Source organism: Schistocerca americana, chromosome 8 (genome assembly GCF_021461395.2).
Source record: "Schistocerca americana isolate TAMUIC-IGC-003095 chromosome 8, iqSchAmer2.1, whole genome shotgun sequence".
NCBI lineage: Eukaryota > Metazoa > Arthropoda > Insecta > Orthoptera > Acrididae > Schistocerca > Schistocerca americana.
Window position 1 is genome coordinate 514,337,131 of NC_060126.1, and position 27,757 is coordinate 514,364,887.

Genomic DNA, 27,757 nt, shown 5'->3' on the forward strand with positions numbered 1-27,757 from the left:
TTACATTGGGATGTATTTCACATTGGGTGCAGAAATTAACTGCAAGTAAAGGCCATTCTCTGCTTATTTATAGTTCTTTTATGCAATTCTAATGCCACTTGACAATTTGTATGCTTTCATCTGGTGGGTCATTGTATTCCAGCATATTAAGGCAGTTTCAGGCATTTCACATTTTATGTATTTCTAAAGAGAACTTTTCTTTTTCAGAGTCTCTTTGCATACCAAATCCTTGTGGAAAGAATGCACAATGCAAAGTAGTGAACAAAGTGCCCACTTGTTCGTGTCCTCCAGGTACAGTACAAACAATATAATGTTACGTTTTTAGTAAATGATTCAGTAAAAATTGTAACACGTAAAAGGAATATCTCAAGCAAATGTGAACTTGGAAGATGTGTAGAACTTTTTACTAGCAATTAATATAAATATTGGGTTGGCTACTGCGAAGTCTGTTCTGCTCAAAAAATTCCGGAACATTCATAATTTCGAGCCAACAATGCGTTGGAGCAAAATGCGGTTGGCATCCCTACACATACCTATTTTTAGTGTGTAAGTATGGGAAGCTTCATTGTTGTATGTTTGTTAGTTATTTTGATCAGTGCTGTTTTGAGCAGAACATTGTGCCACATAGTTTGTGAATTTCGAGATGGTAGTGTTAGAGAAGCAATGCATCTGTATTAAATTTTGCATGAAACCCAAGAAAACCCTTACAGAAACACACCAAATGTTGCAGGAAGCCTACGGTGACAAATGCTTAAGCTATACTTGGTGTTACGAATGGTTCACATGATCTAAAAATTGCCGGAAGGAAGGTAAAGGTGACCCTTGTTCAGGATGCCCTTTGACGTCTACCAGCAACACCCATGTGAGGAACATCAGTGAAATCGTGTGTGCCAATTGAAGACTTAGTGTTTGAGAGATTGTGGAAGAATGTAACATTTCAGTTGGATTATGTCATGAAATCCTGACATGGCATCTTGGAATGCATCATGTTGTCACCAAGTTCATTCCACGGCTCATGAGTCAAATCAAGAAAGACCTTCGCCTCGCAATCTGTGAAAAGCTTTTGGATTGCGCAAATGAGAACAAAATGTCCCTTAAGAAAATCAAAACTAATGATGACATGTGGGCCCATAGTTATGATGTTGAGACCAAGGTTCCGTAATTTTTTGTACAGACCTCATAAGTTCATAGTGTTTTTCCATAAGCTGAATAAACACAACATATACACATTACAGAAACTTTAGTCGTAATAATATTTACTCCTTCACTGTTTACAACACGCTGATAGTTTTCTTCAAATCTGAAGAATTAATTTATCACGAATTCGTGCCACAGGGACAGACTGTTAATTGATGATGCTATCAGGACATGTTGTGACACCTGAGAGAAAATTTGGGATGGAAACGGTCTGAAATGTGGCAAGACAACTCTTGACTCTTACATCATGATAATGCAACCGTACATTCATCCCTGCTGGTGTATGACTGTTGTACAAAACACGAAATCACTGTGCTGCCTCTTCCTCCGTACTCTTCAGAACTGGCCCCTGTGGACGTTTTTTTATTACCAAAGTTGAAAACCCCGTTGAAAAGACACAGATCTGGAACAATATATGAGATAAAAGAAATTCACATACGGCACTTCACGTGATCCAGCAAGAGGCATACCGAGACTGCTTCCAGTGGTGGAAAAGCATTGGGAGTGGTGTATCAGTTCTGGAGGTGAGTGTTTCAGAGGAGACCATGCACAATAAGTGAAAGATAAGTGTAGAAAAATTTTGTGGACAAAATTCCAGATTTTTTTGCACAGACCTCGTAAGCTCAAAGTGTTTTTCCATAAGCTGAATAAACACAACAGATACACATAACAGAGACTTTAGTCATAATAATATATACTCCTTCACTGTTTACAACAGTCTGCCAATGCTGGGGTAACTTCTCAATTCTGCACCTGTAGAAATCACATGGCTTTGAGGCAAAGAATTCATTGAGCCATGTTCAGAGTGCATTTTCATCCAGACAGGAAGTTCGTTGAAGTTGTTCGATAGAGAGTTGAAAAGATGAAAATCTGAGTGCACGAGATAAGGTGAAGAAGATGGTTGCAGAATGAATTTCAAATCCAACTCTTGTTTAGTACTTTTTGTCAGCCTAGCTGAATGTGAACAAGCATTATCGTGGAGTAGCATTGCTTCACACACTCTTTCTTGGTGTCATTCTGGAATTGTGTCTGCAACACATCTCAGTTGTTGAAAGAAACTGTCAGCAGTCATAGTTACACTTCGGGAAGCAATCCATAGTACACCAACCATACCATCATTGTTCCACCAGACACATGACATTATCTTTTATGCATGTGCACAGACAGCTCTTTGTATGGGGAATTGCTGTTTTATTTTGGCTCAGTCATTTCTCTCTTTTCCTTATGCTAGCATAAAGACACCATTTCTTGTCACCAGGTATGATACAGAACAGGAATGGTCGGTACTGTTCACAAGCCAATTGATGGCGAGCAAGCAGAGGTGCACATATGATGACCCACAAATTTTTGTGATTTTGACTGAAAGCATAAGGTATCTGTACACCTGATATTTGAACCTTTCCCACTGCATGCAATTGTCACACAGTTTTTCAATGATTACAGTTCATCACATTTGCCAGTTCTCAAATATGCTGATATGAATCATTGTGTATTAACGCGTTTAAATGATCTTCATCAAACCCCAAAGGTCTTCCTGAACTTGGAGAGTCACTAATGTCTAAATAATACTTCTTGAAATGAGAAAACAATTTTCTTGATGTGCTCTGTCCAGCGGCATTATCCCCATACACGGTGCAAATGTTTCTTGCTACTTTCATTGCTGTCACTTCACTCTTGAACTCAGACAGGAGAATATGTCAAGACAGGAGAATATGTTGGGAATGTTCTGATTTTTCCACTTGGCACCCCATTTTCTAGCATCGACAGTTCCACTTACTGCCTCCAAATGACAACAAGTAAACTCAAATAGCAACAGTGAACGACAAATAAAAAAATAATTGATACATAAGCTCATAGTAACTGGAATATCAACATCCAAAAGAAAAACTCTACAAACTTATGCACCAGTGTAATACAATTCCATCAGCATGCCCATCATAATATGTGATACTTCTGTTGGGTTTGTCATCAAGGTCTAAAATTTACACTATATTATGTTTGTAAATGCGAAGATCCCAAGCTCGAAGAGTCCTCAAGCTCATTAATTGAAAAAAAATAATGTGGTTGTGGTGTTATCTTCAATGTACTTTTTAATTGATGAAAAAGCTTTTGGGCAGTGAGATGGAGTGGCCACAATTGTGCGTAACTGCTAACTTATTTGTAGATGATTTTGAGAACAGGCACTTAGGCAAATTTCTTTGAAATCAACCTATTTTTGGAGATTAAACTTCGTAGTATGTACTGGGCTCTACAGTGTGACAACAGTATTAGATTACTGTCATCTCGTCCCCACAGCTTGTGGCGACAATCCCTGCTTTGTTTCTTTGTTTGTTGTCCTCAGTGTCAACTTACTGCGTTACTTACCCTGCCTGAAAAATGGGTTGTGGAAGTGCAACTACTGTCTACTGTAAATGATGTATCCGACAGAGGCACATTTGCGTTTCACAGTCTTTTAGTTGCACTGTCCACGACCCCCCCCCCCAAATTACACATTTATATGACCAGTGCACTACTGTTTTAACTTACAATAAGCCTCATTAATAGGTTGCAGGTAACATCCACATACTGCTAGAATAGTTTACTGTTGAACATCTATGTGCAGTAAAAATATAAACAAAAAGTTCACAGTTCTTTAAGGATAGAAAGGTTTGTACGGAGCAGACACTGTCATTGCTTTAACACACGGCCTATTGGTGTAACACTTATTTCACTGTTAAGTTGATGCATTGTGTCATTCTAACCAACACAGGTACCTTGTCTGAAACTCAGCCGTAGACCGACTGTCTTGTGCCCAAAAACTGAGCTCTTATATATCTTCACAATAATAGGTACTGAGCTTACACATTGTTCGAAGTTAAATTTACAGAAATTACGATTAAAACTTAACTCATTAAATTAACTGAATACATTGAAAAATTCCATCTTTTTAACAGTTTCTCCTACTACAAGAGTTAGGCCAAATTATTTGTTTAAATAATGAAATTGACAAATATAAGTATGTAAACAATATTTTGCACAAAACTATTAACTACTTTGGAATTAATTAAGGGCTACCTTTGCTAACATGTTTTCAAATATAGCAAAATAGATACTTTAAGATTACTAGTATTTCATCTTCCAAATGTTTGTAATTAGCACAGAATTTATATTTGTTTATAAGTCAACAATAGAATTTAAGTTACCAAACAATAACTGATTTCATCCTATAGCAAAAGATACTACCTAGGAATAGTTCAAATAAATTAGAAAATCAATTACATACATAAAACTAAGCACAAATTTAGATCTGGGGCTATATTCTTTAAAACTGAGGGCCAACCTTTCTCTTTTATGAAAATGCAGATTATACTCACGTATGTTAATGGTAATCAGTTAAAATTGAGAAAAATAATTCTAAGTAGGCAGATGGCAAAACAAGAGGAGAAGTAAAAATATCCCAGCTTGCTTTGTAACAAGCTGTGACGACCTAACCATTATGTGACAGTGTTGGCTTGACACTACAGCATTGCAACTCGTAGGAAATTGCGTACATCAGTGACCTGATGCCTTCTTTGTCAGCTGCACCCTGGCATGCGTGCTACAGTTTTGGCTCCTATTGTCCAGAAGTCACAAGTGATGAAGACTAATGAGGACACACGAATGCTACCAATGGCAGATCGAATGACAAAAGGTAGTGTTTTCGTATTCTTATTACGCTTCCCTCATACACGTTACAAGCTGTCTTCTCAATCACTGTTTGACAGAATCATAGCTGAGCAGTACAGTGGGCAGACAGTAGGTCTGACTGGACCCAATAAGCAATCTCATCTTCTACGTACTATGAGCAACCAGCACAGCTACTGCCGGACGAGGTGCCGCTCCTCCTCCGGGCAACTCCATGTATCGTATTTCAGCAGGACGATGCCCGACCACGAGTGATGAGGAATGTGCAAGCCTTCCACGTAGAACTCTTTTAAGTATCACCAGTTCTACGGCTAAAACACAGCCGGATACACTCGTATACTGTCTGGCGAGACAGTATCGTGCCGAAGTGGGCAGAAGCGGAAGCGTCGTCACTGTGAGCAGACAGACCACTGGAGGTACTGGCAGATCTGTAAACAGGAAATCTCAGTGCAGGGTGGCTACCACCGAGTGTGTGACCGGCAGTTCCGACAATCATCTGTCGGTTATCGAAAGGCGATAACGGGTGAAATGGTGACCGGTAAAGAACGTAAGCTGCCATCAGCCAAAGTACAATACCCAGAGAGCGAGACTGCGGTACCCAGAGATTGACACCAAACTGAGATTGTGAGATGTAGCTGGGCCAGTCCCCAGACACTGAACGGTGTATGATGTACAGCTTTATAGTGACCGTCAGGTGACTGCACTCGGGTGCTGGCATGCTCCGGCACACGGCTGTGCACTCACCCTATGCAGTGGAAGTGCCACGTATGGTGAGGACTGTATGCCATTGACATCTATAATGTCTCATTTATCGTCGGAGTCAACATCTTTGTGCTAAATGCCTCCCCCTTTAACAGGCACCTGAGAAATAGCTGGGGCGAATCCGTAACTGACCGGGGCGAAAAGCTCGGTCGTGGAATCCTCTTCCACAGATTTCCACATTTCGGTGTCCCACTCGGCCACCGGCAAGGGAACTGCCGGACCGGCTAGTGCAGGTCAGACGGGTACCAGGAGAGACATGCGGGACGAGCAGTGTTCGAGGTCTGCGAGCGTCTCCACCTGCAATGTGGACTCCGCCCAAGGCGGCCGTCCGAGATGCGGTTGTAGGCCCCGGTTCCGCTATGACCCACGTGCTGGGGTGGGCCAGGTGTCCTCCTAAACATTTCCCTGGAACTGGTCCCTAGTGATGTGGCACTTTATTCTCCAGTCAGCTCACACGTGTGTGCACACTGTATGGAGCACCGTGGCGAATGGGCCACTTTCACCAAGACATGACGTCTAAAAGCCGGAGCGGCTGGCAACTGTGCCTGCCATCTGCCCCTATTTGCCAGTTCGGGCATGGAATGTCAGACGAGATCTGCAGTGACTGTCAACTGGAACAGACGGTATTTAGTGCAGAAGCTTGGCGGAGTGGGGACTCCACTGTGGGCTTCCAGATTTGTGCCTCAAAATTACTGACTGCAGTCTGATGGCCAATGTCATTTATGCTGCAGTATTACTGAAAGCTTTTGACAGTGTTGATTGGAATACTTTCTTCCAGATTCTGAAGGTGGCAGGGATCAAATACAGGCAATGAAATGCTATTTACAATTTGTACAGAAACCAGATGGCAGTTATAAGAGTCGAGGGCCATGAAAGGGAAGCAGTGGTTGGGAAGGCAATGAGACAGGGTTGTAGCCTATCCCCAATGTTATTCAATCTGTATTTTGAGCAAACAGTGAAGGAAACAAAAGAAGAATTCAGTGTAGGAATTAAAATCCATGGAGAAGAAATAAAAACTTTGAGGTTCACCGATGACATTGTAATTTGTCAGAGACAGAAAGGACATGGAAGAGCAGTTGAATGGAATGGACAGTATCTTGAAAGGAGGATATAAGATGAACATCAACAAAAGCAAACGAGGATAATGGAATGCAGTCTGATTAAGTCGGGTGATGCTGAGGGAATTAGATTAGCAATTGAGACACTTAAAGTAGTAAAGAAGTTTTGCTATTTGGGGAGCAAAATAACTGATGATGGTTGAAGTAGAGAGGATATAAAATGTAGACTGGCAATGGCAAGGAAAGCATTTCTGAAGAAGAGGTATGTGTTAACGAGTATAGATTTAAGTCTCAGGAAGTCTTTTCTGAAAGTACTTCTATGGAGTGTAGCCATGTATGGAAGTGAAACATGGACGATAAATAGTTTGGACAAGAAGAGAATAGAGGCTTTCAAAATGTGGTGCTACAGAAGAATGCTGAATATTAGATGGATAAATCACATAACTAATGAGGAGGTACTGAACAGAATTGGGGAGAAGAGGAATTTGTGGGACAACTTGACTAGAAGAAGGGATCAGTTGGTAGGCACATTCTGAGGCATCAAGGGATCACTAATTTAGTATTGGAGGGCAGCATGAAGGATAAAAATCATAGAGGGAGGCCAAGAGATGAATACACTAAGCAGATTCAGAAGAATGTATGTTGCAGTAGGTACTTGGAGGTGAAGAAGCTTGCACAGGATAAGGTAGGACTGAGAGCTGCATCAAACCAGTCTCTGGACTGAAGACCACAACAACAACAAAAACATTGCTGAAAAGTGAAGTCACAAATTGGAGATCATTATCAGTGACTGGGTTGCAGAGAGCACTTCTGATTGTGAAATTTGCTAGGGCTCAGATAGTGGCAGCTACAGAAGTCGTCAACATTCTCGTGATGTGGGATGTAAACAGTAATTGGCTTTCTTGTCCGCAATTTGTACTTGCCATCACAGGTCAGGAGGTGTGCACACCGAAATCAGTTGCTGTGAGATTATTGCACAACTATAAGTATAAATGTTTGGGACTTATCTTTTGGTGCATTGTTTTCTTCAAGTTGCATTGCGTTATCCAGGTTCGAGGTTCCGCATAGCTTCTGTGTATTAATGGCTTCTGTTGTTTCTTAAATAAATGAAAATTCTTTTATGTCTGTAGACCTCTTGATTTATTCACTGGTACACTGATAGCTACATAGTGTGTGCATTGCATCACTACCACCAGTGTTGTGCAATAGCTAAATTTACACAGCAACTTTTGTAACACGTCTAACCTCTAGCGTGTACACATTTCAAGACTCTTTCGTCGCAGGAAAAGTTTGAGGTTCCGACAACCCTGTTCCCACAGTTCATTAAGCACCAAGGTGAATAATGGAGCACAAAATTAGTTTTTGGCTCTTCTGTTGGAATCAACAGACGTAGGAGTGTTTGGTATTACAATTTGGAAACCTGAGTTGTAGATAGGCTCCACCTATGTTGTTATTTGCAATAAACCAAAGTCAGAAAATATACTCATCTTGAATTCTCATTGTTGTTGATGTTGGCTCGGTTGTCATCCTATAAAAATTTTGTTGGGGCCTATGTCTTGACTTGCTTAAGAACATAACATACTCTGGGTAATAATGGCTAGACAATATGTACTAATGAACTCAGTTCTGTCAACAATGAGATTTCGTTCAGTTACGTAAAAATTGTGATTGGGTAAACTTGTAAACTTTCAAAATAAATTCTTTTTCAGATCCATTTTTCATATATTTCAGTATGAACATATGCAAAGCAATTCTTGAATATAAATGTATTTATATATTATGGAGTTCCAGTAAGTACATTTTACATATCATTTTACATAGTTGCAATGGAGAAAAGTTCCTCACTTGGCTCTCCATGTGTGATCCCCTCTATCACTTCACACAGACTCTCTTTAACTCTCTCCAAAAAGTATGAAGTAAACAAATATGTTGCATTTTGACACTACAAAGAGCTGGTTAGAGGACATTGCAATAAGACCACAATAACCTTTATGTTGGAAATGTTATTCGCAATACAAACATGTTCTGTAAAGAATGAATGATAAGGTAATCTTAAATACAATTTGTGTAATGGATTTTTAATAATCTATGTATTCCCAAAACTAAGATTATCTGGCGATAACTGGCAAAGGCAAAAAATTGACTTCATAGGATAAGAAGAAGGGAAATTTGCTAACATTGAGTAATGATTTAAGTGTCAGGAAATCTCTTGTGAAAGCATTTGTATGGAGTGTAGCCATGTATGGAAGTATAACATAGATGATAAACAGTTTAAACAAGAAGAGAATAGAAGCCTTTTTAATGTGGTGCTACAGAAAAATGCTGAAGAGTAGATGGGTAGATCACATAGCTATTGAGGAGGTACCAAATTAAAAAAAAACATTGTGGCACAACCCGACTAGAAGAAGGGATTGGTTGGTAGGATACATTCTGAGATATCAAGGGATCACCAGTTTAGTAATAGAGGGAAGTGTGAGGGGTAAAAATTGTAGGGGAAGACCAAGAGATGAATACAGTAAGCAGACTCAGAAGGATGTAGGTTGCAGTCCTGTCCTTGCCTCTCTTTATTATGCACTACACAGTCATATTGCTGTGGACTTTTTCATTCTTGTTGAGGATATGACCCAAAACTAACATTTGTCAAGACGGCACCACAAACCATTTTCTTGTGGTCTCGTGAATGACACTTGCATATTTACTAAGTGTTACTTGCGCATCAGACCGAACACTACATTGTCAAGGTAAGTTACACAATCTGACACACCCCATATAAGACACTGAAGATATTACTGAAAAATTGCCAGGGACTTTGAAATCATGAAGAGATATTGGTTGTATCTGTGTGTGCCAAAGGGCATTTTAAGAATGAGAGTGTTTTTAGACTGCAGGTAGGCATCAGTAGGATTAAAGGCTTTTCCCACATGGAAGCAGCAAAAACATCACCTTGACCTCTCCAGAATTTAAATTCAAACACGAATTTTTTGGTGCTTTGTGTCTAAAGTGAGTGCCCACACTGACATGGCTGCCTGCCTACACATCCACTACAGTGTGTGTATTTGTGACAAGGTCTGTAGACTTAAATCTTTCTCAAACCATTTCGAGAAAACTGTTTGGTTGAAAATTTGGTGATTTCACGTCTTACAGCCACATATTGATATTTGACAATAGACTAGTTATGTTTTCACCATAGTTACTATGATGTTCCAAATTCAAGTAATCAATTTTTACAGTTTGGATTGAAAAACATATTGGTTGACTACTTTATGCCCGGCTCACTTTAGGTCAAACATTGCTACATAAAAAATGTGAGTAACAAATGCAGTCACTTTTAAGGCTGAAAGCAGAATCATATTTATTTCCAGATAAGAATAGATTTTGAAGAGGGGTGTGCTATGTTTAAAGCTGCAGAGACTATAATACAGGGTGTACATAAAGTCTGGGAACACTTTCAATTATTTAGTTAGATAGTTACATGTTCCAATTTTTTTATTATAGTTTTATACCTAAATATTTCTATTATCTATCCCATTCCCTTAAATGACGCAAAATGCATATATTATATCTCCAGATTTGTTTACTCATATTCAAGAATTCATCTGTGGTATAGAAGGAGTTGTCAAGGAGGTATGATTTCAATTTGTTTTTGAAACTATTACTGCTGTCTGTCAGACATTTTATTCCATCTGGTAACTTATCAAAAAGTTTTATACCAGCATATTTTACCCCTTTCTGTGCCAAAGATAGGTTAAGTAAAGGATAGTGTAGGTCTTTCTTTTTTCTGGTATTGTAATCATGAATGTCGCTGTTTATTTTAAACTGGTCCATGTTGCTGAGAAAAAATTTCATTACTGAGTAAATGTACTGTGAAGCAATAGTAATAATTCCTAACCTTTTAAACAGATGCCTACAAAATGTGCTACTATGAACCCCACACATTATTCTAACTACTTTCTTTTGAGCAGTGGATACCTTTTGCCTAAGTATTGAGTTGCCCCAGAATACTATCCCATAAGACATGAAAGAGTGGAAGTATGCAAAGTATGTTAGCTTACTAATTTCTGCATCCTCAAAATCAGCAATTATTATGATTGCAAAAGTTGCTGATCCTAATTGCTTTAGGAGATCCAAAATATGAATTTTCCAATTAAGATTCTTATCTATATGTACACCCAAAAACTTTGTATGCTCTACCCTGGCTACTTACTTCTTTTGATGTGTTATGTTTATTGAAGGAATTATGCTTTTTGCAGCAGAAAATTGGATTTACTGTGTTTTTTCGAAGTTCAGAGCAAGCCCATTCGCAGAAAACCAATTATTCTAAAGACCTTATTTGTATCATTTTCTATGGGACTTTCTTTTACTGGATTAATAATTGTGCTTATATCATCAGCAAAAAGTGTCAGTTCAGCATCTTGTTTCACATAAGAAGGGAGGTCATTCACATATATCAAGAACAGGAGGGGACCCATGATCGAACCTTGTGGAACACCTAATGTAATTTCACCCCAGTTAGATGAAGTGGCAAACTCCTTTGAATCACTTGAAACATATAAAGAGACTTTTTGCTCCCTGTTCTGTATATATGACTTAAACCACTCATATGCTGTTCCATTTATACCATAGAATTGTAATTTCTCTAACATAATGTCATGGTTCACACAATCAAATTCTTGGGATAAGTCACAGAATATTCCTACTGGTGACATTTTACTATTTAAAGACTCTTATTATGCGGACAGTGAAACTGTATATTGCTGTCTCAGTGAAACAGCATTTCTGAAATCTGAACTGTGATTTACTATGTATCCCATTATTGTTGAGATGGCTAACCACTCTTGACTACATTACTTTCTCAAAGATTTTTGAAAATGCTGTAAGCAAGGATACTGGCTGGTAATTATTGACATCTGTGGTTTCCCCCTTTTTGTAGAGAGGCCTGAAAATGGCATATTTTAACCTGTCTGGGAAAATACCCTGAGTCAGTGATGCATTACATATGTGACTCAAAACATCAGCTGTAATTGCTCCACATTGTTTTAATAACTCGTTAGAGATGTCATCTGCTCCAACAGAACATTTATTTTTCAAAGATTTATTAATTTTCCTTATTTCACAAGAGGTTGTTAGATGAAACTCAATCTGACTAAAATTTTTCAAAACTGACTCTTCCATGTACTGCCTGGCTTTTTCTTTTGAACTATTCTCACCAATTTTTTCACCAACACTTAAGAAGTGATTGTTAAATACATTGGCTACCTGTGTACTGTTGGTTAAAATGGTCTAATTCTCTTTAACAGTAATACTACCTACCACAGTGGTTACTTTTCCTGTCTCCCTTCTAACAAAATTCCATATTGATTAGATTTTATTGCTGGAGTTGTTAATATCTTCTTTAACATACATATTTCTTGATTTCCTTACAACTTTTCTCAGTATGTTACAATAATTTTTATAGTGTAAAACTACTTCTGGATCTTTACTAGTTCTTGCTGTCTCATACAGTTTTCTTTTTCTTTCTGAAGACACTTTAATACCTGTAGTAATCCAAGGTTTCTTTGAAAATTTTGTGGTGTTACATTTAGTAATTTTCTTTGGAAAACAATGTTCAAAAAGGGATATAAATTTATCAAGAAATATGCTGCATTTATCATTAGCATTTGGCTCATTATATACATCTTCCCATTTTACATTTCCTAAACTTTCTCTAAAGTGATCTATAGATACCAAATTGAACACCTTCACACTTTTACTTAATGGTTTCTGAAGTGTACACCCTGTTAGGTTTTGTAAGTTAATCAATTGTGCATCATGGTCAGGTAATCCACTTGCCACAGGGAAAGCATGTGTTTGTTCTACATCCTCTTGCTGCACAAGAACTAAGCATGGTACAGATGTCATACATATTGCATTTTGAAGAGAAATTCTGAAAGTTTTCTTACAAACATTCGATATGCGAACCATGAGTGACCCGGCAGATGCCAATACGGTAATCGAATTCTTGCCATACCCGTCCCAGCATGGCATCGTCGAATGTGGCAGTCGCTTCTTGCATTCTCTCCTGGAGCTCTGTTGCATCATGCGGTAGAGGCAGTACATACACCAGACCCTCAATGTGTCCCCACAGAAAAAGGTCACATGGAGTGAGATCTGGTGATCGGGAAGGCCATTTCATGAAACAGCTGTCCCCTTCAGTAGCACGGCCGATCCATCGATGCGGCAGCTCCATGTTCAGGTACCCATGAACTTCATGATGAAAATGGGGTGGAGCCCCCATCCTGCTGAAAGATGAACGGAGAGTCCCATTGCATTTGACGCATCAGCCATTCCTGCAAATGTCCAAGTAGCAATGTCCAGTGACAGTGCTCTCGACGAAGAAGAATGGCCTGTACAGTTTTCGATGTGACAAGACACAAAAAACATTTACTTTTGGGGAATCACGCTCAAATTCAATGCATTAGTGTGGATGCTTTGTACCCCAGATGCGACAATTATGCCTGTTCACTTTCCCATTAGTGTGAAAAGTGGCTTCGTCATTAAAAATTAAGTGATCAACAATGCTATCCCCATCCTCATTCAGTTGTTGCAACTGTGAACAAAACTCAAAATGCCTATCTTTGTCGTTGTCATTGAGCTTCTGCACTAGCTCCAGTTTGAATGGTTTCATAGACAGCTTCTGTCACATGACTTTCCACATTATTGGAGCCATTTTAAGTTCACGGGATGCACAATGCACCGATTTCTTTGGACTCCTCATGAATGTCTCTCATATGCACTCCACATTCACTTCACTCACACTGGGACGTCAGCTTCCCTTTGCCGGGCACAAGCAACCAGTCATAACAAATTTGTTGTGCCAGTGGTAAATGGCCTTCCTTGTTGGTGGCTTCTTACCATACTTGTTTCTAAACATCTGTTTAACAGCTATAGCACACTTGTTTTTGTCAAACTCCCACGCACAGAAATCTTGCTCTGCACTTTAACTCTTCAAGTTTGCGACTAGCGCTGACTGTTGGCAAATTACCAAACTACACTGTTGGGGTATACATGAAAAAAAAACTTTCAGGGTTTCTCTTCAAAATGACATATGTATGATATCTGTACAATGTTTGGTTCTTGTGCAATAAATAACTGAAAGTGTTCCCGGAATTAATGTACATCCTGTGTATCCAGTGGTATCCGTATATAGATATTTATTCTAACTTGCTGCCCACAGTGTGAAAGCTTTATTCACAAAACAATATCTAATAATTGTTATTGATGGTAACATATTAAACATCAGTTTGAAGAAAGAGAAAAAATAGAGAAGTTTAGTAATATTCAGTACATGCTCTGTCTAATGTGAAAGAGAAAAGGCTCAAATTACTTTTCAGAGAAGTGATGGAACAGAAATTCAAAGTTACGTATGATAATGGCCATTGATTTCTGGGTTCATGCTAATTCATACTATGTTTTCAGTATGGTTAATGAGTTTGTAAAGTGAAGTGAAGTAATTGGAGTTCATTCCAAAGTTTAAAAAAAGAAAAAACTGTTTCTCATGTAGAAAAACCTGTGCCGTGTAGAGATGTTGGTATATTTTCTAAATTTGTGTTTTGTACCAACTAGTTTTGTTTTTTTGAAAAAGTCTTCTGCATTAATTGACAGGTTTTATATTTGCCACTACTGCTTCTGATCTAATGTCAAAACATCTGCAATATAAATGAGTTCTTTCATCTTTCTTGGTTCATGCTCTAATGCTGATAATATACTTAATTATTGTGGTGGGGCAGTTATTCAGACAACACTATTAGGCCATTTTTCTGCACAGTTGTGGTCTTTTCTGTCTCTCCTTTCATTTTCACTCTGTATCACATTATTTGGAGTCACTGGTACCAGTAATTATTCACTGTGATGGACAGGTCTTAGAGCAGATGGGAAATTGGCATCTTAAACAATTCTCTCTATCTTTTTAGATGATTCCAACTACTTTTGTGAGATGAAAATAACAGTCTGTTGTGTAATCGATTGGTTTTCTGGAAATCATGGAAACAGCTAAGAGTGGAAGACAAGATCCTTTCAACCAGCCTATCAGCATGAAGTTGTGCTCACTACACTGATACCTGTTTCGTTATCTTGACACGGATTTCCAAATTGGGGATCGTGTATAACAGGTGTGGGCAAATAGTATCCTGTGGGCCGCATGCAGCTCCCTAATGGCGTTTGTGTGGCCTGCCAAGACAGTCAGAATTTTTGTGTACAACTTAAACTCTTTCTGAAGTGCAAAGTTAACTAATGCGTGCAGTCATTTTAAAAGGTGTGGCCCTCTGCTAACTTCTGCTTCAACAAAGTGGCCCCCAAGCCAAAACTATTGCCCACCCCTGTTTTATAAGAGCTCCTAGTGCATAATGCAATTGTTTTTCAGAAGTTAACATTGCAGAAAATTTAAGGTAGATCCCATTAGAACAACCAAATTGTCAGTATTTCCAGGGATTTTGATAGAACGAGGGTAACATGTTGCAAAACCACTGAGCTCAGTAAACAAAAACTGATTTCATTTTAGAATACAGAACCCACAGATTTGATAAACATAAGGAAAAATGTAATGATTATACATTCTTTGTCATATGACGTACAATTATGATTGACTAATAAAAAGTTTTTGCTATAGCATCCACAAGTCTTGGAGGTCTAGTGCAGCCTCAGTAGATTTCAATGCAGTGTGGGACACCTACAGCAATAAACTCATACTGCCACTGTCCTCGTACCACCTGCCAAGAAATTGTGTCTATGGGAATACCTAATTTAGAAAGTAACTTCTCAGGGTGTGGAATCCAATGTAACTCTATGTTTGATTGCAGGCTAATTGTGACCTTGAAATCACTACATATGTAATTGGATCCATTTAGTTTTTCTGTTGATATCATTGAAGAACATAGCAAATACTGATTGTCTTTGGAACCAATTATGGCAATTACATATTTGTTATTGGTGCTGTTGGGTTCATGAAGTTTAGCTCTTCAATACTATGTTAACATATTCCAGAAATCTGTTGTGGTTTGATAATAATATAAGCTGATAGTTTGGGCTGGTTGAAATCTTTAATTAATTATATCTCCTGAATTAGTTAGCTTTGAGCTAAAATAAACATGTCTGGGAAATGAGCAAAAATTGGTCTACAGTTTAGAGATAATCTACTTTTTTGAATCTATTTATTAGCTCACTAGACTTTTATGGGTGCCTTCTAGATCAAAAGCTTTGAAATACAGTAACTTATGAAATACATCATTTCCAGCAAAACCGATTTATTTATTTACATTTTTGCATGTAGGCCATCAAGCTAATGACTTTTGCAAGTGTCATCCATGGGTTGAATAGATACAGTAGTGATACGTACATTCATCTTAATATTCTAAGTATATTACATGTTACAACTGAGGGCAAGTAGATTAGAATTCACTGAGTGAATATAAACATTTATTTACTAGGAAGGCTTGTAACTACCTATGGAACAGTTTTGGTTCACAAGTCTTCAAAGCATGTGGCAGCTTATTGAACCACATCTGCCCATTAACATAAGGACAAGTGTCAGTTATTTTTAGTTTTGTCCTGTGCTTGAAGTAGTTACCCTTACTTCTAGTATCATAGTTATGTGTACCACTGCACTTATTTACTTTGTTTTACTATTCAGTAAAAATATAATAAGTTTATATAAATACAGGGAATATACTGTTAAATATTTATGTTGGACAAAAGTTTCAATACAGGACTCTCTGGACTTTAGTCCTTGCATTAACCTAATGGCTCTTTCTGTAATATTAATATTCCATTCAGGTGCAGGTCTGCCGCACAACCCCATAGTTCAATACCATAATTAAGAAATGGATAAACTGTTCCATAGTAAACCATTTTTAGTGTTTGACTTGGAACTATTTTTGCCAGCTGACTTATCAGATGCAAGCTACTGTTGATTTTCTCACATGCAGAAGTAATGTGGTTTAACAGAGATTTTTGTCCTGTTGGACACCGAGAAATTTAATGTTATATGTTTCTGCTGATGTAATGAATACAAAAGTTCAGAACAGTGAATTGCCTAATATGAATAAATAGATTTCACAGGGGAAATTAATTTACATTAGTTCATAAATTCATGTAATGTGTGCTCAGTAAACGACTAGTGTGATCCTAGCCATTGTAATTAGGAACGTAAAAGACACAGGATGAGGATGGGGGCTAAACTTGCTTTGTTACATCACCCCATCCCGCCCACCCCCACTGGAATTATGCAGGTGAATACTATGGAATATGAGACTGGGTAATTCCATGATACTAAAATTTACATATATATACCAAGTGAAGTCAATATTTTGAATATTGTGTCACAATTTTCAGTAATTTTGAGTAGGTCACTGGTCATCTACTTACAATTTTATACAAAAAATAGGGGAGGCTATAATATTCAATATTGTTACATTCCATCTTGGATTTTCTGTTATTTGAAAATTCAATCTTTTTTATTTTGTTGCATATTTTCAAAATTTAGTTAAAAAAGAAATTTGAAAGAATTACAAAAATTCAAATTACTGTAGATCTTAACTTTACATCAACCAATACTCATTAATTACTTGACATTATTAACAAAAAGGGATTCACTTTTTCAATAAAAGAAAAAAATTATGTCACCATGAGAGCAAGTTTTTTGCTGTGGGTTTTCCACCACTTCGCTTTCTCTGCACTTATTACAAGTCGCACTCTATGTCCTTGGCATCAGAATGATTAATTTGTGATCATATGAAATAAATACAAAATAAACGCTAATCAGTCCCTTATAATGAAAATCATTTCATTCACAAAATTTAACTTACATCCACCAATGCAAGTATATCCCTGTTTTACCCTCAGGGCTCAAATGTTCCTTTAATTCAAATGTTAGTCTCAAATCATCCTCTGTCAGTAAGTTCTTTTGTGTCACAAGTTTTGCAAACATTTACAACTCAGGCCCGTTATTTGCCTGTTTCAAATTTTGTGTGTAGATAAAATAATTTTCAGTTATTATTATCCTTTCCATAGAAGAAAAAAAATCCATTCACCCTCTTCTGAGTGTATGTACACGAAATACTAACATTTTCAGAACATCACTTGATAGTTTCATATAGAATATACATACCCAGCATTATACAATTACAAGACAAAATTCTTTTATCAAAATTTATTAGTCTAACATTCAGATGTACCAGATCGAGGAGTTTTGGTAGGATACTGCTACAAGAGAAGCACAAAGCCTCTTTTCTTTAATGAATGGAAAGATAATGATACAGTAAATGCTGGAGAAGGGTAGCCTAAGGCCCCCCTCCCCCCCCCCCCCCCCCCCACTCCCCTCATCGACACGAGAAGAAAGAGAGGACACACTCAGTGACACGGCAATAGGATAAGTAATTAAAAGGGGAGGGTGTTGTTTGATGGCTGAGGAACATGCAACAGCAACCGCCCACTGATGTAATTTATCACACAGATTGGCAGAAATGGACAGTTATGGTTTTGTCCCAACAGTACCATAAGAAACCTCATCACTGAAGCTTTTTCCTACACTCCCTTATGGCAGAAATGGACGGTTGTGGTTTTGTCCCAACAGAACCATAAGAAACCTCATCACTGAAGCTTTTTCCTGCACTCCCTTACTTGTAATAACAATATTTATTTAAATTCTCTTGTAATGCAAAATAATTATAGGTCATACATAAGCAAACTGAATCAATATTAATCAAGACAATACTAAAATGAAAGTAAGAAAGTTCTTTTCATTAAAACAGAGAAGATATTACCATATAAAGTAAGCTATATTCGATTTGTTTGCAGAAGTGACAATTCCGATCACTTATGTATATTGACTCTTTGTTAACCAAAGTAAACCAATTAATTTTGTTCGACATTTGAATAAAATTTTTGTAAATGCAAACACCAACGTTCATAATAAGCTATGATAAAGGAGCCTAAGGATATACAAGTAATAGTGTAGTAAGTAGTGGGGTGTATTGATTTGCTTGGGTTGTATGTTATGGATGTTGCCTCCACTGATTAGGACTTTAAATAGTAAACATACGTAATGATAACTGTAATGATTTTTGTGAACTAGCTTCTACCATGGAGAACTTTAAAAATACTATGACATATTCAGAAAATTAACAAAATACATTATAAACATTACACAAGCAATTTGCCTCTTCTGATGAGGACTTTAAGTGATAAGGCCATAAGTGAAAAAAAAGTGGTAATAATGGTTTTCAAAGATAAAGATGACACAAAAGGAACTGCAAAAGGATCTCTGAATAGAGTGTAGGTCCAGAACAAGGAAGAGTGCCACTGATTAAAGAGGGTGTAGAATCATTACATGTGAAACAAATTGCAACAGTGCAATTAAAATTACTGATTGATCTTTAATTCTAATACTTTTATCAAGAACAAAGTAATGACATAAAAAAGTTAATCAGAATCCTATTACAAAGTTTGCAAGTGTTCTTTTCTGACTGGATCCAGTGCCTAAATCTGGAGGATATGGTTCTTGCCAGATATTATAAAGGCATCCACTCAGAAAGTGTGTGTGTGTGTGTGTGTGTGTGTGTGTGTGTGTGTGTGTGTGTGTGTGAAGAAATGTGTGACTGTAAATATTGCGAAAGAACAGATTATATGAGTGGATCAGAAGAGGAAGAATGATGTTACCCAGCTGTGGAGGCACCAATTGACAGTTGGTGTACTCAGTAAAGAGTAATGGATTCTCTGCCCAAGTGGCATTATAACTGTTTAGTAATTATTTTATTCTATTAGTAAAATTAATATCTCCAATCTTGTTGAGTTCTGTGTTGGTTAGTTTCTTTAGTGTCATAGGTCTCACAGTAATCGCATAACATTTCAAGTCAATTATGTTTTCAATCCAAACAACGTACCTGATTTCACATAAGCCAGTTCATAGGTATTATTGTGAACTACTCTGATGGTGTTAGAAGGACCCTGGTACACATCTAAAAACTTCTTAATTTTGTCACTCACTTTGCTGGATTTTTCTTTTGTTGTTACAATACTAAATCAACAGATTTATAATTAACAGGGTTTACATTTTGTCCTGTCTATTTCTTCTTTCTACTGCTTTCTTTTTCATCATTTCTTTGGCTAACCTTATATTTTTCATCATTTGCTATTTCACTTCATACCAGAAAATCAATTTCTTCGCAAGTCATATTAGATCAAACAGTGAAAAATACAGTATGGAATGTAACAATATTACGAAAAGGGAAGTTGCTACTCACTATATAGCAGAGACGCTGAGACGCAGATAGGCACAACAAAGAAACTGACACAGAATAAGCTTTCGGCCAACAAGACCTATATCAAAAATAGACAACACACACACACACACACACACACACACACACACACACACACACACACACACAAAGAGCAGCAGAAGCAGCTCTAACATCACTGTCATCAACACCACCCACACAATGATTCTTCAGTTTATATTTCATACTTACTTTTACATGGATGGAAGAGATAATGCCTCCATTGTTACAGAATCTTTCATACCTATTTTCATGGTAAGTGTTGATCAGTGTGTAACTTGCTCCAAGATGTCAGTATTCTCTACACTGTGTGCTCTAGTGTTGTTGTAGAATGACTATTATTGAAGGAAAAACAGAGAGAAAACTATTCTCTAGACACTTCTTTGAAATTTACATGGATGTGTTTGAAAACTGCCTTTCAGTTTTCGATATGAAAGATATTCACCCACTCGTGGTGCAGCACTAGACCGTATGCCTGCAACATTTGGCAGTCGGCCAGCCATCTAGCCATCCAGAATGCCAGGGCTCTTCACCAGAGACAAGTCTTTTCTAAATTTTGTAGCAGAGCCTTACTGAATCTGCTGTCTTGTGCTACATGCCGTGGATTACTGTCATCCAAGCCCACTGTATTACGTTAGTGATTTTCTGCTGTCTTTTTGACATACTGCAAACAAACAGTTGGCTTCCTTTTCCTTATTTTAGTTCATTTCATGTTTTGATACCTTATTTATCTGTTTATCATTCTTTCTATCCATTAAATAATTTTCTTCTCCTTGGCTGCCTTTGTTTCATTTTTCCCTGTTTAAACAGACCTATCTTTTGTGCGACTTCCTGCACTGTGTTAACTGTAACGAATCCTCCCTTATGTAAACAAACATTGCTTGTCTCAGCTGACATCACCACCTGCAGTGAACCCCCCTTAAATTGTTCCTGATTTATTTTTCATAACAACATTGCTGTGTGATGTTATCCCATTTAGTAACTATGTTTTCCTAGGTGAAGGGAAAGGTTCAATATATTGCAGTAACAAATTGGTACTTATCTTTTCAACAAGGCCTCAGTGTCTGGTTACCTTCTCCTGCTGCATAATATTCTGAAAATAATTATTAACATGAAGATTTGTAGGCCTCATTTTTAATGACAAAGATTGCAAATTTTGACAGTGTGAAAAATAGAAGTTTCCTGTTATTGTATAATATTGATTTCATTATCAGTAGCAAAATTAATGAAATTATAAATGGAGATGGATATTTTGTGTACAGTTAACACCGAAAAATGTAAATTACTGATCTAACATAGACTTATTTTCAGATCATATACTTTTGAAACTGTGACTACTAATTTTCACAGTGTAAGTTTGATGCCTGATAATATATCAAAATAATACAGTATTTATGTAAAAAAAGGCATTTGACAGTCAGGAAACTTTATAGCTTTCATAGATAAGAAATAAATAATTTACATAATAAATTCAACTCAAGTTTGGCTAAAATTTAGACAGTATCGAGCATTTCAGAACTCGATCAGAAATTTTGAAGATTCATTGTGTAACTCACTACATAGTTAGCAAGAACTAGCAGGATTTCACTTACTTTCTGTACACTTCCCTAGAGTTTTAACTCCCTTACTTCAGAATACTGCTCTTCCTTACAATCTTTTTCATTTCTGTACCCTGCACTGTGCATCAGCTTGGATTTAGGCCATTACAACAGTAATTTAGCAACCATCTTATGTCAGACATACATGTTTTACAAGGCTCTCAGTTTCTTAAAAAGAAGTGTAAGAGATATAATAACAGTTTATTCATGTGTAAGTTGTTCTGTTTATACCTAAGGTAAGATGTAATTTTTTTTCCCTATCATAACATTGTGTTAATTGATGTCTGTCTTGCTTTGTTGTTGACTGCCATTCTGTAGCTTTCAAAGTGAGGCCCACAAGTATGGTTAATGCGATCTGCTCTACAGGCTATGTCGGGTCACCACTCAGAGGGTGCAGACCAGAGTGCGAAAGCGACGGGGATTGTTCCGATCACCAACACTGCTCCAACAACCGGTGCACAAGTGTCTGCACTACGGGTGTTTGTGGTGTAGATGCTCTCTGCTCCGCCAGAAATCATGTAGCTGTGTGCACCTGCCCAGAAGTAAGACAAAAGTCTAGTAATGCTTGTAATTTTTTGTACTGTGTAATAATGTGAATTACTAAAATTTTGCAGTGAGAAAAGAACAGCCACTCTTGCAACAAGAATTATGGTAAGGCTGATTAATGCAAATGAATACAAAATTGTTAAGGCTTTCGTGGCCACTTGTTGACAAACTGCCTATTGGCTTCTGTCTCGGGTTCTTCGGCCGACGTCAGAAAAATCATTAGATGAACGTCGGCCGAGCCGAAGAACCCGAGACAGAAGCCAATAGGCAGTTTGTCAGTGCAAATGAAGCTGCAACCTAGTAAAATACTAGTGTGTGACAATAATATAATTAATCCAAAAACAACAGTTACAGTTACCTGCAAAAAGAATGAATTGAAATATTTAAAAATATGCAGATGCACAGGGCGGATGCCTAGATGTTTCAAACCCAGTTCAGTTGCTTTTCACATAAAATTAAAAAAATATTGTTCCATGAGTTATTGGACACAGTTTCCACTAGCCCTTAGTGGGTATTTCTCCAGGTGAAAACATATCACTGATAACAGATGACCAATATTTTTAATATTAGGAGAAGAGTTGAGTGGGATACCCTGTATTCTGTTTACAGGTCATTCAACTATTCAGTTTTTTGTTTGCTCGGGGCAGAAATATATCCTCTGACTTCAACAGAAAAGTGTCTTTATAATAGGGTAATGTAACGCACAACGAAAACTTGTCGAACTCTGTGCATTTCAGTACTACGTCGGAAATCCACAAGTGTCCTGTCGCCCCGAGTGTGTTACTTCAGAAGACTGCACCAAAGACAAGCCCCTCTGTTGGTATGGTCGCTGCCTCGACCCTTGCAAATCGGCATGTGGTGTTAATGCTGAGTGTCAAGTTAAAAGTGAGACCGCAGTCTGCAGCTGTCCAGAGGGCTACGTTGGACACGCTATGCTCTACTGTCGGCCAGTCACAGATGGTATGTTCCTGCAGTACTCCTTACACGTGCTCGATTTCTTTATTACTGTATGATTTTAATCATCGACAAATGGGGTAGATCATTTACGATACGTTAGAAACAGATTTTCATTAAAAAAGTATTGCCTACCCACTGACATTTCTTCATAGTAACTTATTCTTACTAACAGCTCGTTCTATAAATTGAATATTTTGTAGTAGTTTTTAGTCAGAGTTTATTCTTAAGGAGACTGTAAAGCCTAATTCAGTTCATTTGAAGTTCATGAAAGTGTGTCTCCATCATTAAAGAAGAGCTCCTAAACTTAATGTGGGCTTACCATCCTTTAAAATCAGCTGTCTGAAGGACTTTTGAGAAATGTGACCTCATTAGAAATATTGACAGTATATTGACAGTAATGCATGAAATTTTATTGTAAGCTGGTAGATACAAGTGTGAGAAATTGCTAAAACACATCTCATTTCAAGGTGACATGTGAGCTCACGCTTTACTATAGAAACTGCATGTGAAAAAGCTTTACATAATATGGGTGCTGGAATTGCTCACAGGAGACCAGGTAAAAATTTTAAAAGGTTGAAACTAATTTTGTGTCTCACTTTGTTAGTGTGCAGAAAATATTTTACTTCATTATTCACACCAAAACCCAGACAGTGGAAAGAATCTGGATGCTTTTCACCAGAAATAAACAGTTCAGTGTTTATTGATACTGTATGGAGTTTGCTCATCAGTTATCACTAAACAAATGAAAATGTTACTTTTTTCACTTCACCATAATAAATGTCAGAATTGTGAGAAGAGACATGATTTGCAAAAAACTCACTTTTCATCATTATAATATACTGTAACTGTTAATGAAGTGTTTTGCAGTTTCAAAATTAAGGACTTGCATTGCATTTTGGTTCGCCACATTTTTCTCCAGATTTGGTTCCCTCAGGCTTTTCTTGCTTCCTAAACCCAGATTCTTCCTGGCTGGCCAGTTCTCTCTCTCTCTCTCTCTCTCTCTCTCTCTCTCTCTCTCTCTCTCTCTCTCTCTCTCTCCCCTCCCTCCCTCCCCCCCCCCCCCCCCGCCCCCCCCGTCTCTGTCTCTTTTTTCCTCCCAAATCAAGAACCAACTGCAACTGAAGAGAGTGCTGTGCAGTGCTTCCAAAGAATCACTTCAAGCATGGTATAATGGCACTGCCCCCCCTCCCAACTAGCCATTGGTAAAAATGCATTTGTGTACAGTATGAATCTTTCTGATAAATTAAAATTGTATGGAGGACTGAGGTTTGCCCCACTGCAACACAAGTTTTGTCCCTCTCCAACACACAGTTTCGGTACACAGGTAGATTATTCTGAAAAGTCTGTAGCTCACAGGTGGTTCATTTTTTCTGTAAAAGAATTTTTTAAATTGTATTTGCCATTTATATTGTTATATCAGAATTAATTCTTACGCTTATTGTACTACTATGTAGGTTGGTATTCAAGAGAAGGGGTGGATAAAGCATATAGAATAGATTATAGATTTATTAACTTGATCAGAATTGTCTGGATTGATGACTGAGAGGTGTTCCTGGGCAACTTCAGCAGTGATTGTAAGCCAAGACTCTGACATCAAGATCCATTTTGTCATACAGTTTTAATCTGCCAGGAAGTTTCATAACAGATGTAATACACTAAACTTTGTCATGAAAGATTCACTTTTGAAAACAATTCTTTGGCTGTGGGTAAATCATGCTCCTCTATGCAATTGTCATAAGAATGCTAAACTAGCGAAATACCATGCGTTCTGAAGATACAAGATAACTACTGACAGGTTAGGCTGTGGACTGAGCCATGGGGTGTGCCCAGATAACACCATTCACCATGAGAGGCAAAGCTCCGTGTTTGGGTGCATCAGAGAAACTGTTGTCAGAAACCATGATTGTAGTATTCATTTCATTGCCAAAAGAAAGATTTCATTCCAGTAATTGTTACATAGTTATGCAAATACTTAAGTGCTACAGATACAAACCAACAGACAAGGTACTATATATTGAGAAATGTATTTTACAAGCAAATAACTGTGCATATATTCCATGAACATATCACCAATATTATTGATCCCTATCTTAAATATAAATATGGTAGTTTTTGAAGCAGCAACCATAGGGATAAAGTGCAGTACATTGTACTGGAAAAACTGTATAAGGAGAAGTCAAATGAAAATGAGACTAATGAAAAAAGGAAGTAAACTGTTTATTGTTTCAAAATTAACCATCATAACTATAAATAAATTTATTCTAGTGTCACACAAGACTAGCAACACCTTCATGAAAAAATGTTTGCAGTTGTTACAATAACTATCTGTCACAATGACATTACTGGCAATAATTGGAAAAATATGTAATGTGTGACAAGTGAATCACCACATTCTTGTAAAATAAAAATAGTCCATTGAGTGTTAGTTACATAAAATGTCGACCTCTGCTTATCTTTTTGATGGCTTTAGTGGTCCAGTTGCTGAAATTCATTTTATCAAAACTTTGGAATGTAGAGGTCTGGGTTATGCTTTAATTTTTTGCTGTTGCTGACTTATTTTGCCATTTTAATGGGTGCAAATATATTTGACAGTCACTGTTGTTATCATATATTCACATGATTCTTTAAATTAGATTTGTATCTTAACAGTCACAACAGACAACGTACATAACTTCACAGAACAGATCTGAAATCTGACTTAACTGATCAGAGCCATAAACACAACTAAATTTCAATGTATACTACTTCTCATGGCATCAGCTTACGACTATAGACTATAACCATTTGCCTTCTTACCTAAAATGCACACCAACATTAAATGCATTTAAAATAAAGTTAAAACAATTCTTGCTTGACCACTGCTTCTATTCTTTGTCTGAATTCATGGAAAATCATAATAAATAAACCTCATTTACCAAATTTTACTAATGTCAGTTCATAATATAGTGTATGTTGTGCTTATCATGTCATCTCACTTAATAAGTGTACACCAACACACATTATTATTCATTTTGATTATGTCAACAATGTAGTCAAAATGACTACCGTATTGTAAATTAACTAGGTTTACCACTATCCTATATCACATTTACAAGCAATGTACTAAAATGATTCTTGGACAAATAAATAAATATATTGATCTACATTATGACATTAATTTTGTTCATCAGAAAAGTAGAAATTTGTGCGTTATGTTAAAATATAATCTATATTAACATTAATAATTATGTTTATCTGATTCTGTTTAAGTTAAATCTAAAAATGGCTGCATGACTGACTTTCTGGACTGTACATATTTTTGTATAAAAAGCATACCGAATGTTTTCATAACTATCCAGTACTATAAAGAAATAGAAATAAAGGATAAATTCAACAACAATACTACATCCCCAGTAAAAGCCAAGAATCAAACAAATAATGACCAAAAGTGGTATCAGATGATTCGTGAACAGTGAGACCAGCTCCGATAGATTCAACTTGGAAAAGAGAAAATTACCCTCTGGCTGTTACACTACATGACAGTGATCGTACCCAGATGTGCATATCTTCTCTCAAAGCAAAGTGATGACCACACGTGTCTTTCTTCAGGGCTCCAAAATTACACAAATTGCATGGGGACTGTGTGGAGGATGTGTAAGTGCTTCCTAGGAAAATTCTTGCGGCATAAGCAGACCCACACATTGCCGAGGTTGTTTCCAGTGCGCTGCAGAAGTATTGCACATTTGTAGCCATCAGTTTGCTTCAGAAGAAGAAGTGAATGCCTGTGTTCAATCATCATTCTGTAGGCAACCACACATAGTTTTCACGAAGGCATTGAGTGTCTTGTCTCACAGTCGGATATACACTCCTGGAAATGGAAAAAAGAACACATTGACACCGGTGTGTCAGACCCACCATACTTGCTCCGGACACTGCGAGAGGGCTGTACAAGCAATGATCACGCGCACGGCACAGCGGACACACCAGGAACCGCGGTGTTGGCCGTCGAATGGCGCTAGCTGCGCAGCATTTGTGCACCGCCGCCGTCAGTGTCAGCCAGTTTGCCGTGGCATACGGAGCTCCATCGCAGTCTTTAACACTGGTAGCATGCCGCAACAGCGTGGACGTGAACCGTATATGCAGTTGACGGACTTTGAGCGAGGGCGTATAGTGGGCATGCGGGAGGCCGGGTGGACGTACCGCCGAATTGCTCAACACATGGGGCGTGAGGTCTCCACAGTACATCGATGTTGTCGCCAGTGGTCGGCGGAAGGTGCACATGCCCGTCGACCTGGTACCGGACCGCAACGACGCACGGATGCACGCCAAGACCGTAGGATCCTACGCAGCGCCGTAGGGGACCCCACCGCCACTTCCCAGCAAATTAGGGACACTGTTGCTCCTGGGGTATCGGCGAGGACCATTCGCAACCGTCTCCATGAAGCTGGGCTACGGTCCCGCACACCGTTAGGCCATCTTCCGCTCACGCCCCAACATCGTGCAGCCCGCCTCCAGTGGTGTCGCGACAGGCGTGAATGGAGGGACGAATGGAGACGTGTCGTCTTCAGCGATGAGAGTCGCTTCTGCCTTGGTGCCAATGATGGTCGTATGCGTGTTTGGTGCCGTGCAGGTGAGCGCCACAATCAGGACTGCGTACGACCGAGGCACACAGGGCCAACACCCGGCA

General features: G+C 38.0%; 1 protein-coding gene across 1 annotated transcript in view; it reads left to right on the forward strand.

Moving 5' to 3' along the window:
* The window catches only part of LOC124544724 (neurogenic locus notch homolog protein 1-like), a 132,174-nt gene that overhangs the window by 80,455 nt on the left and 23,962 nt on the right, over positions 1-27,757 (forward strand). The window contains exons 5-7 of the mRNA XM_047123370.1: positions 208-291; positions 21,955-22,130; positions 22,872-23,094. Of these exons, the coding sequence (XP_046979326.1) occupies positions 208-291; positions 21,955-22,130; positions 22,872-23,094 (483 nt within the window). The remainder of the gene's footprint in view (positions 1-207; positions 292-21,954; positions 22,131-22,871; positions 23,095-27,757) is intronic.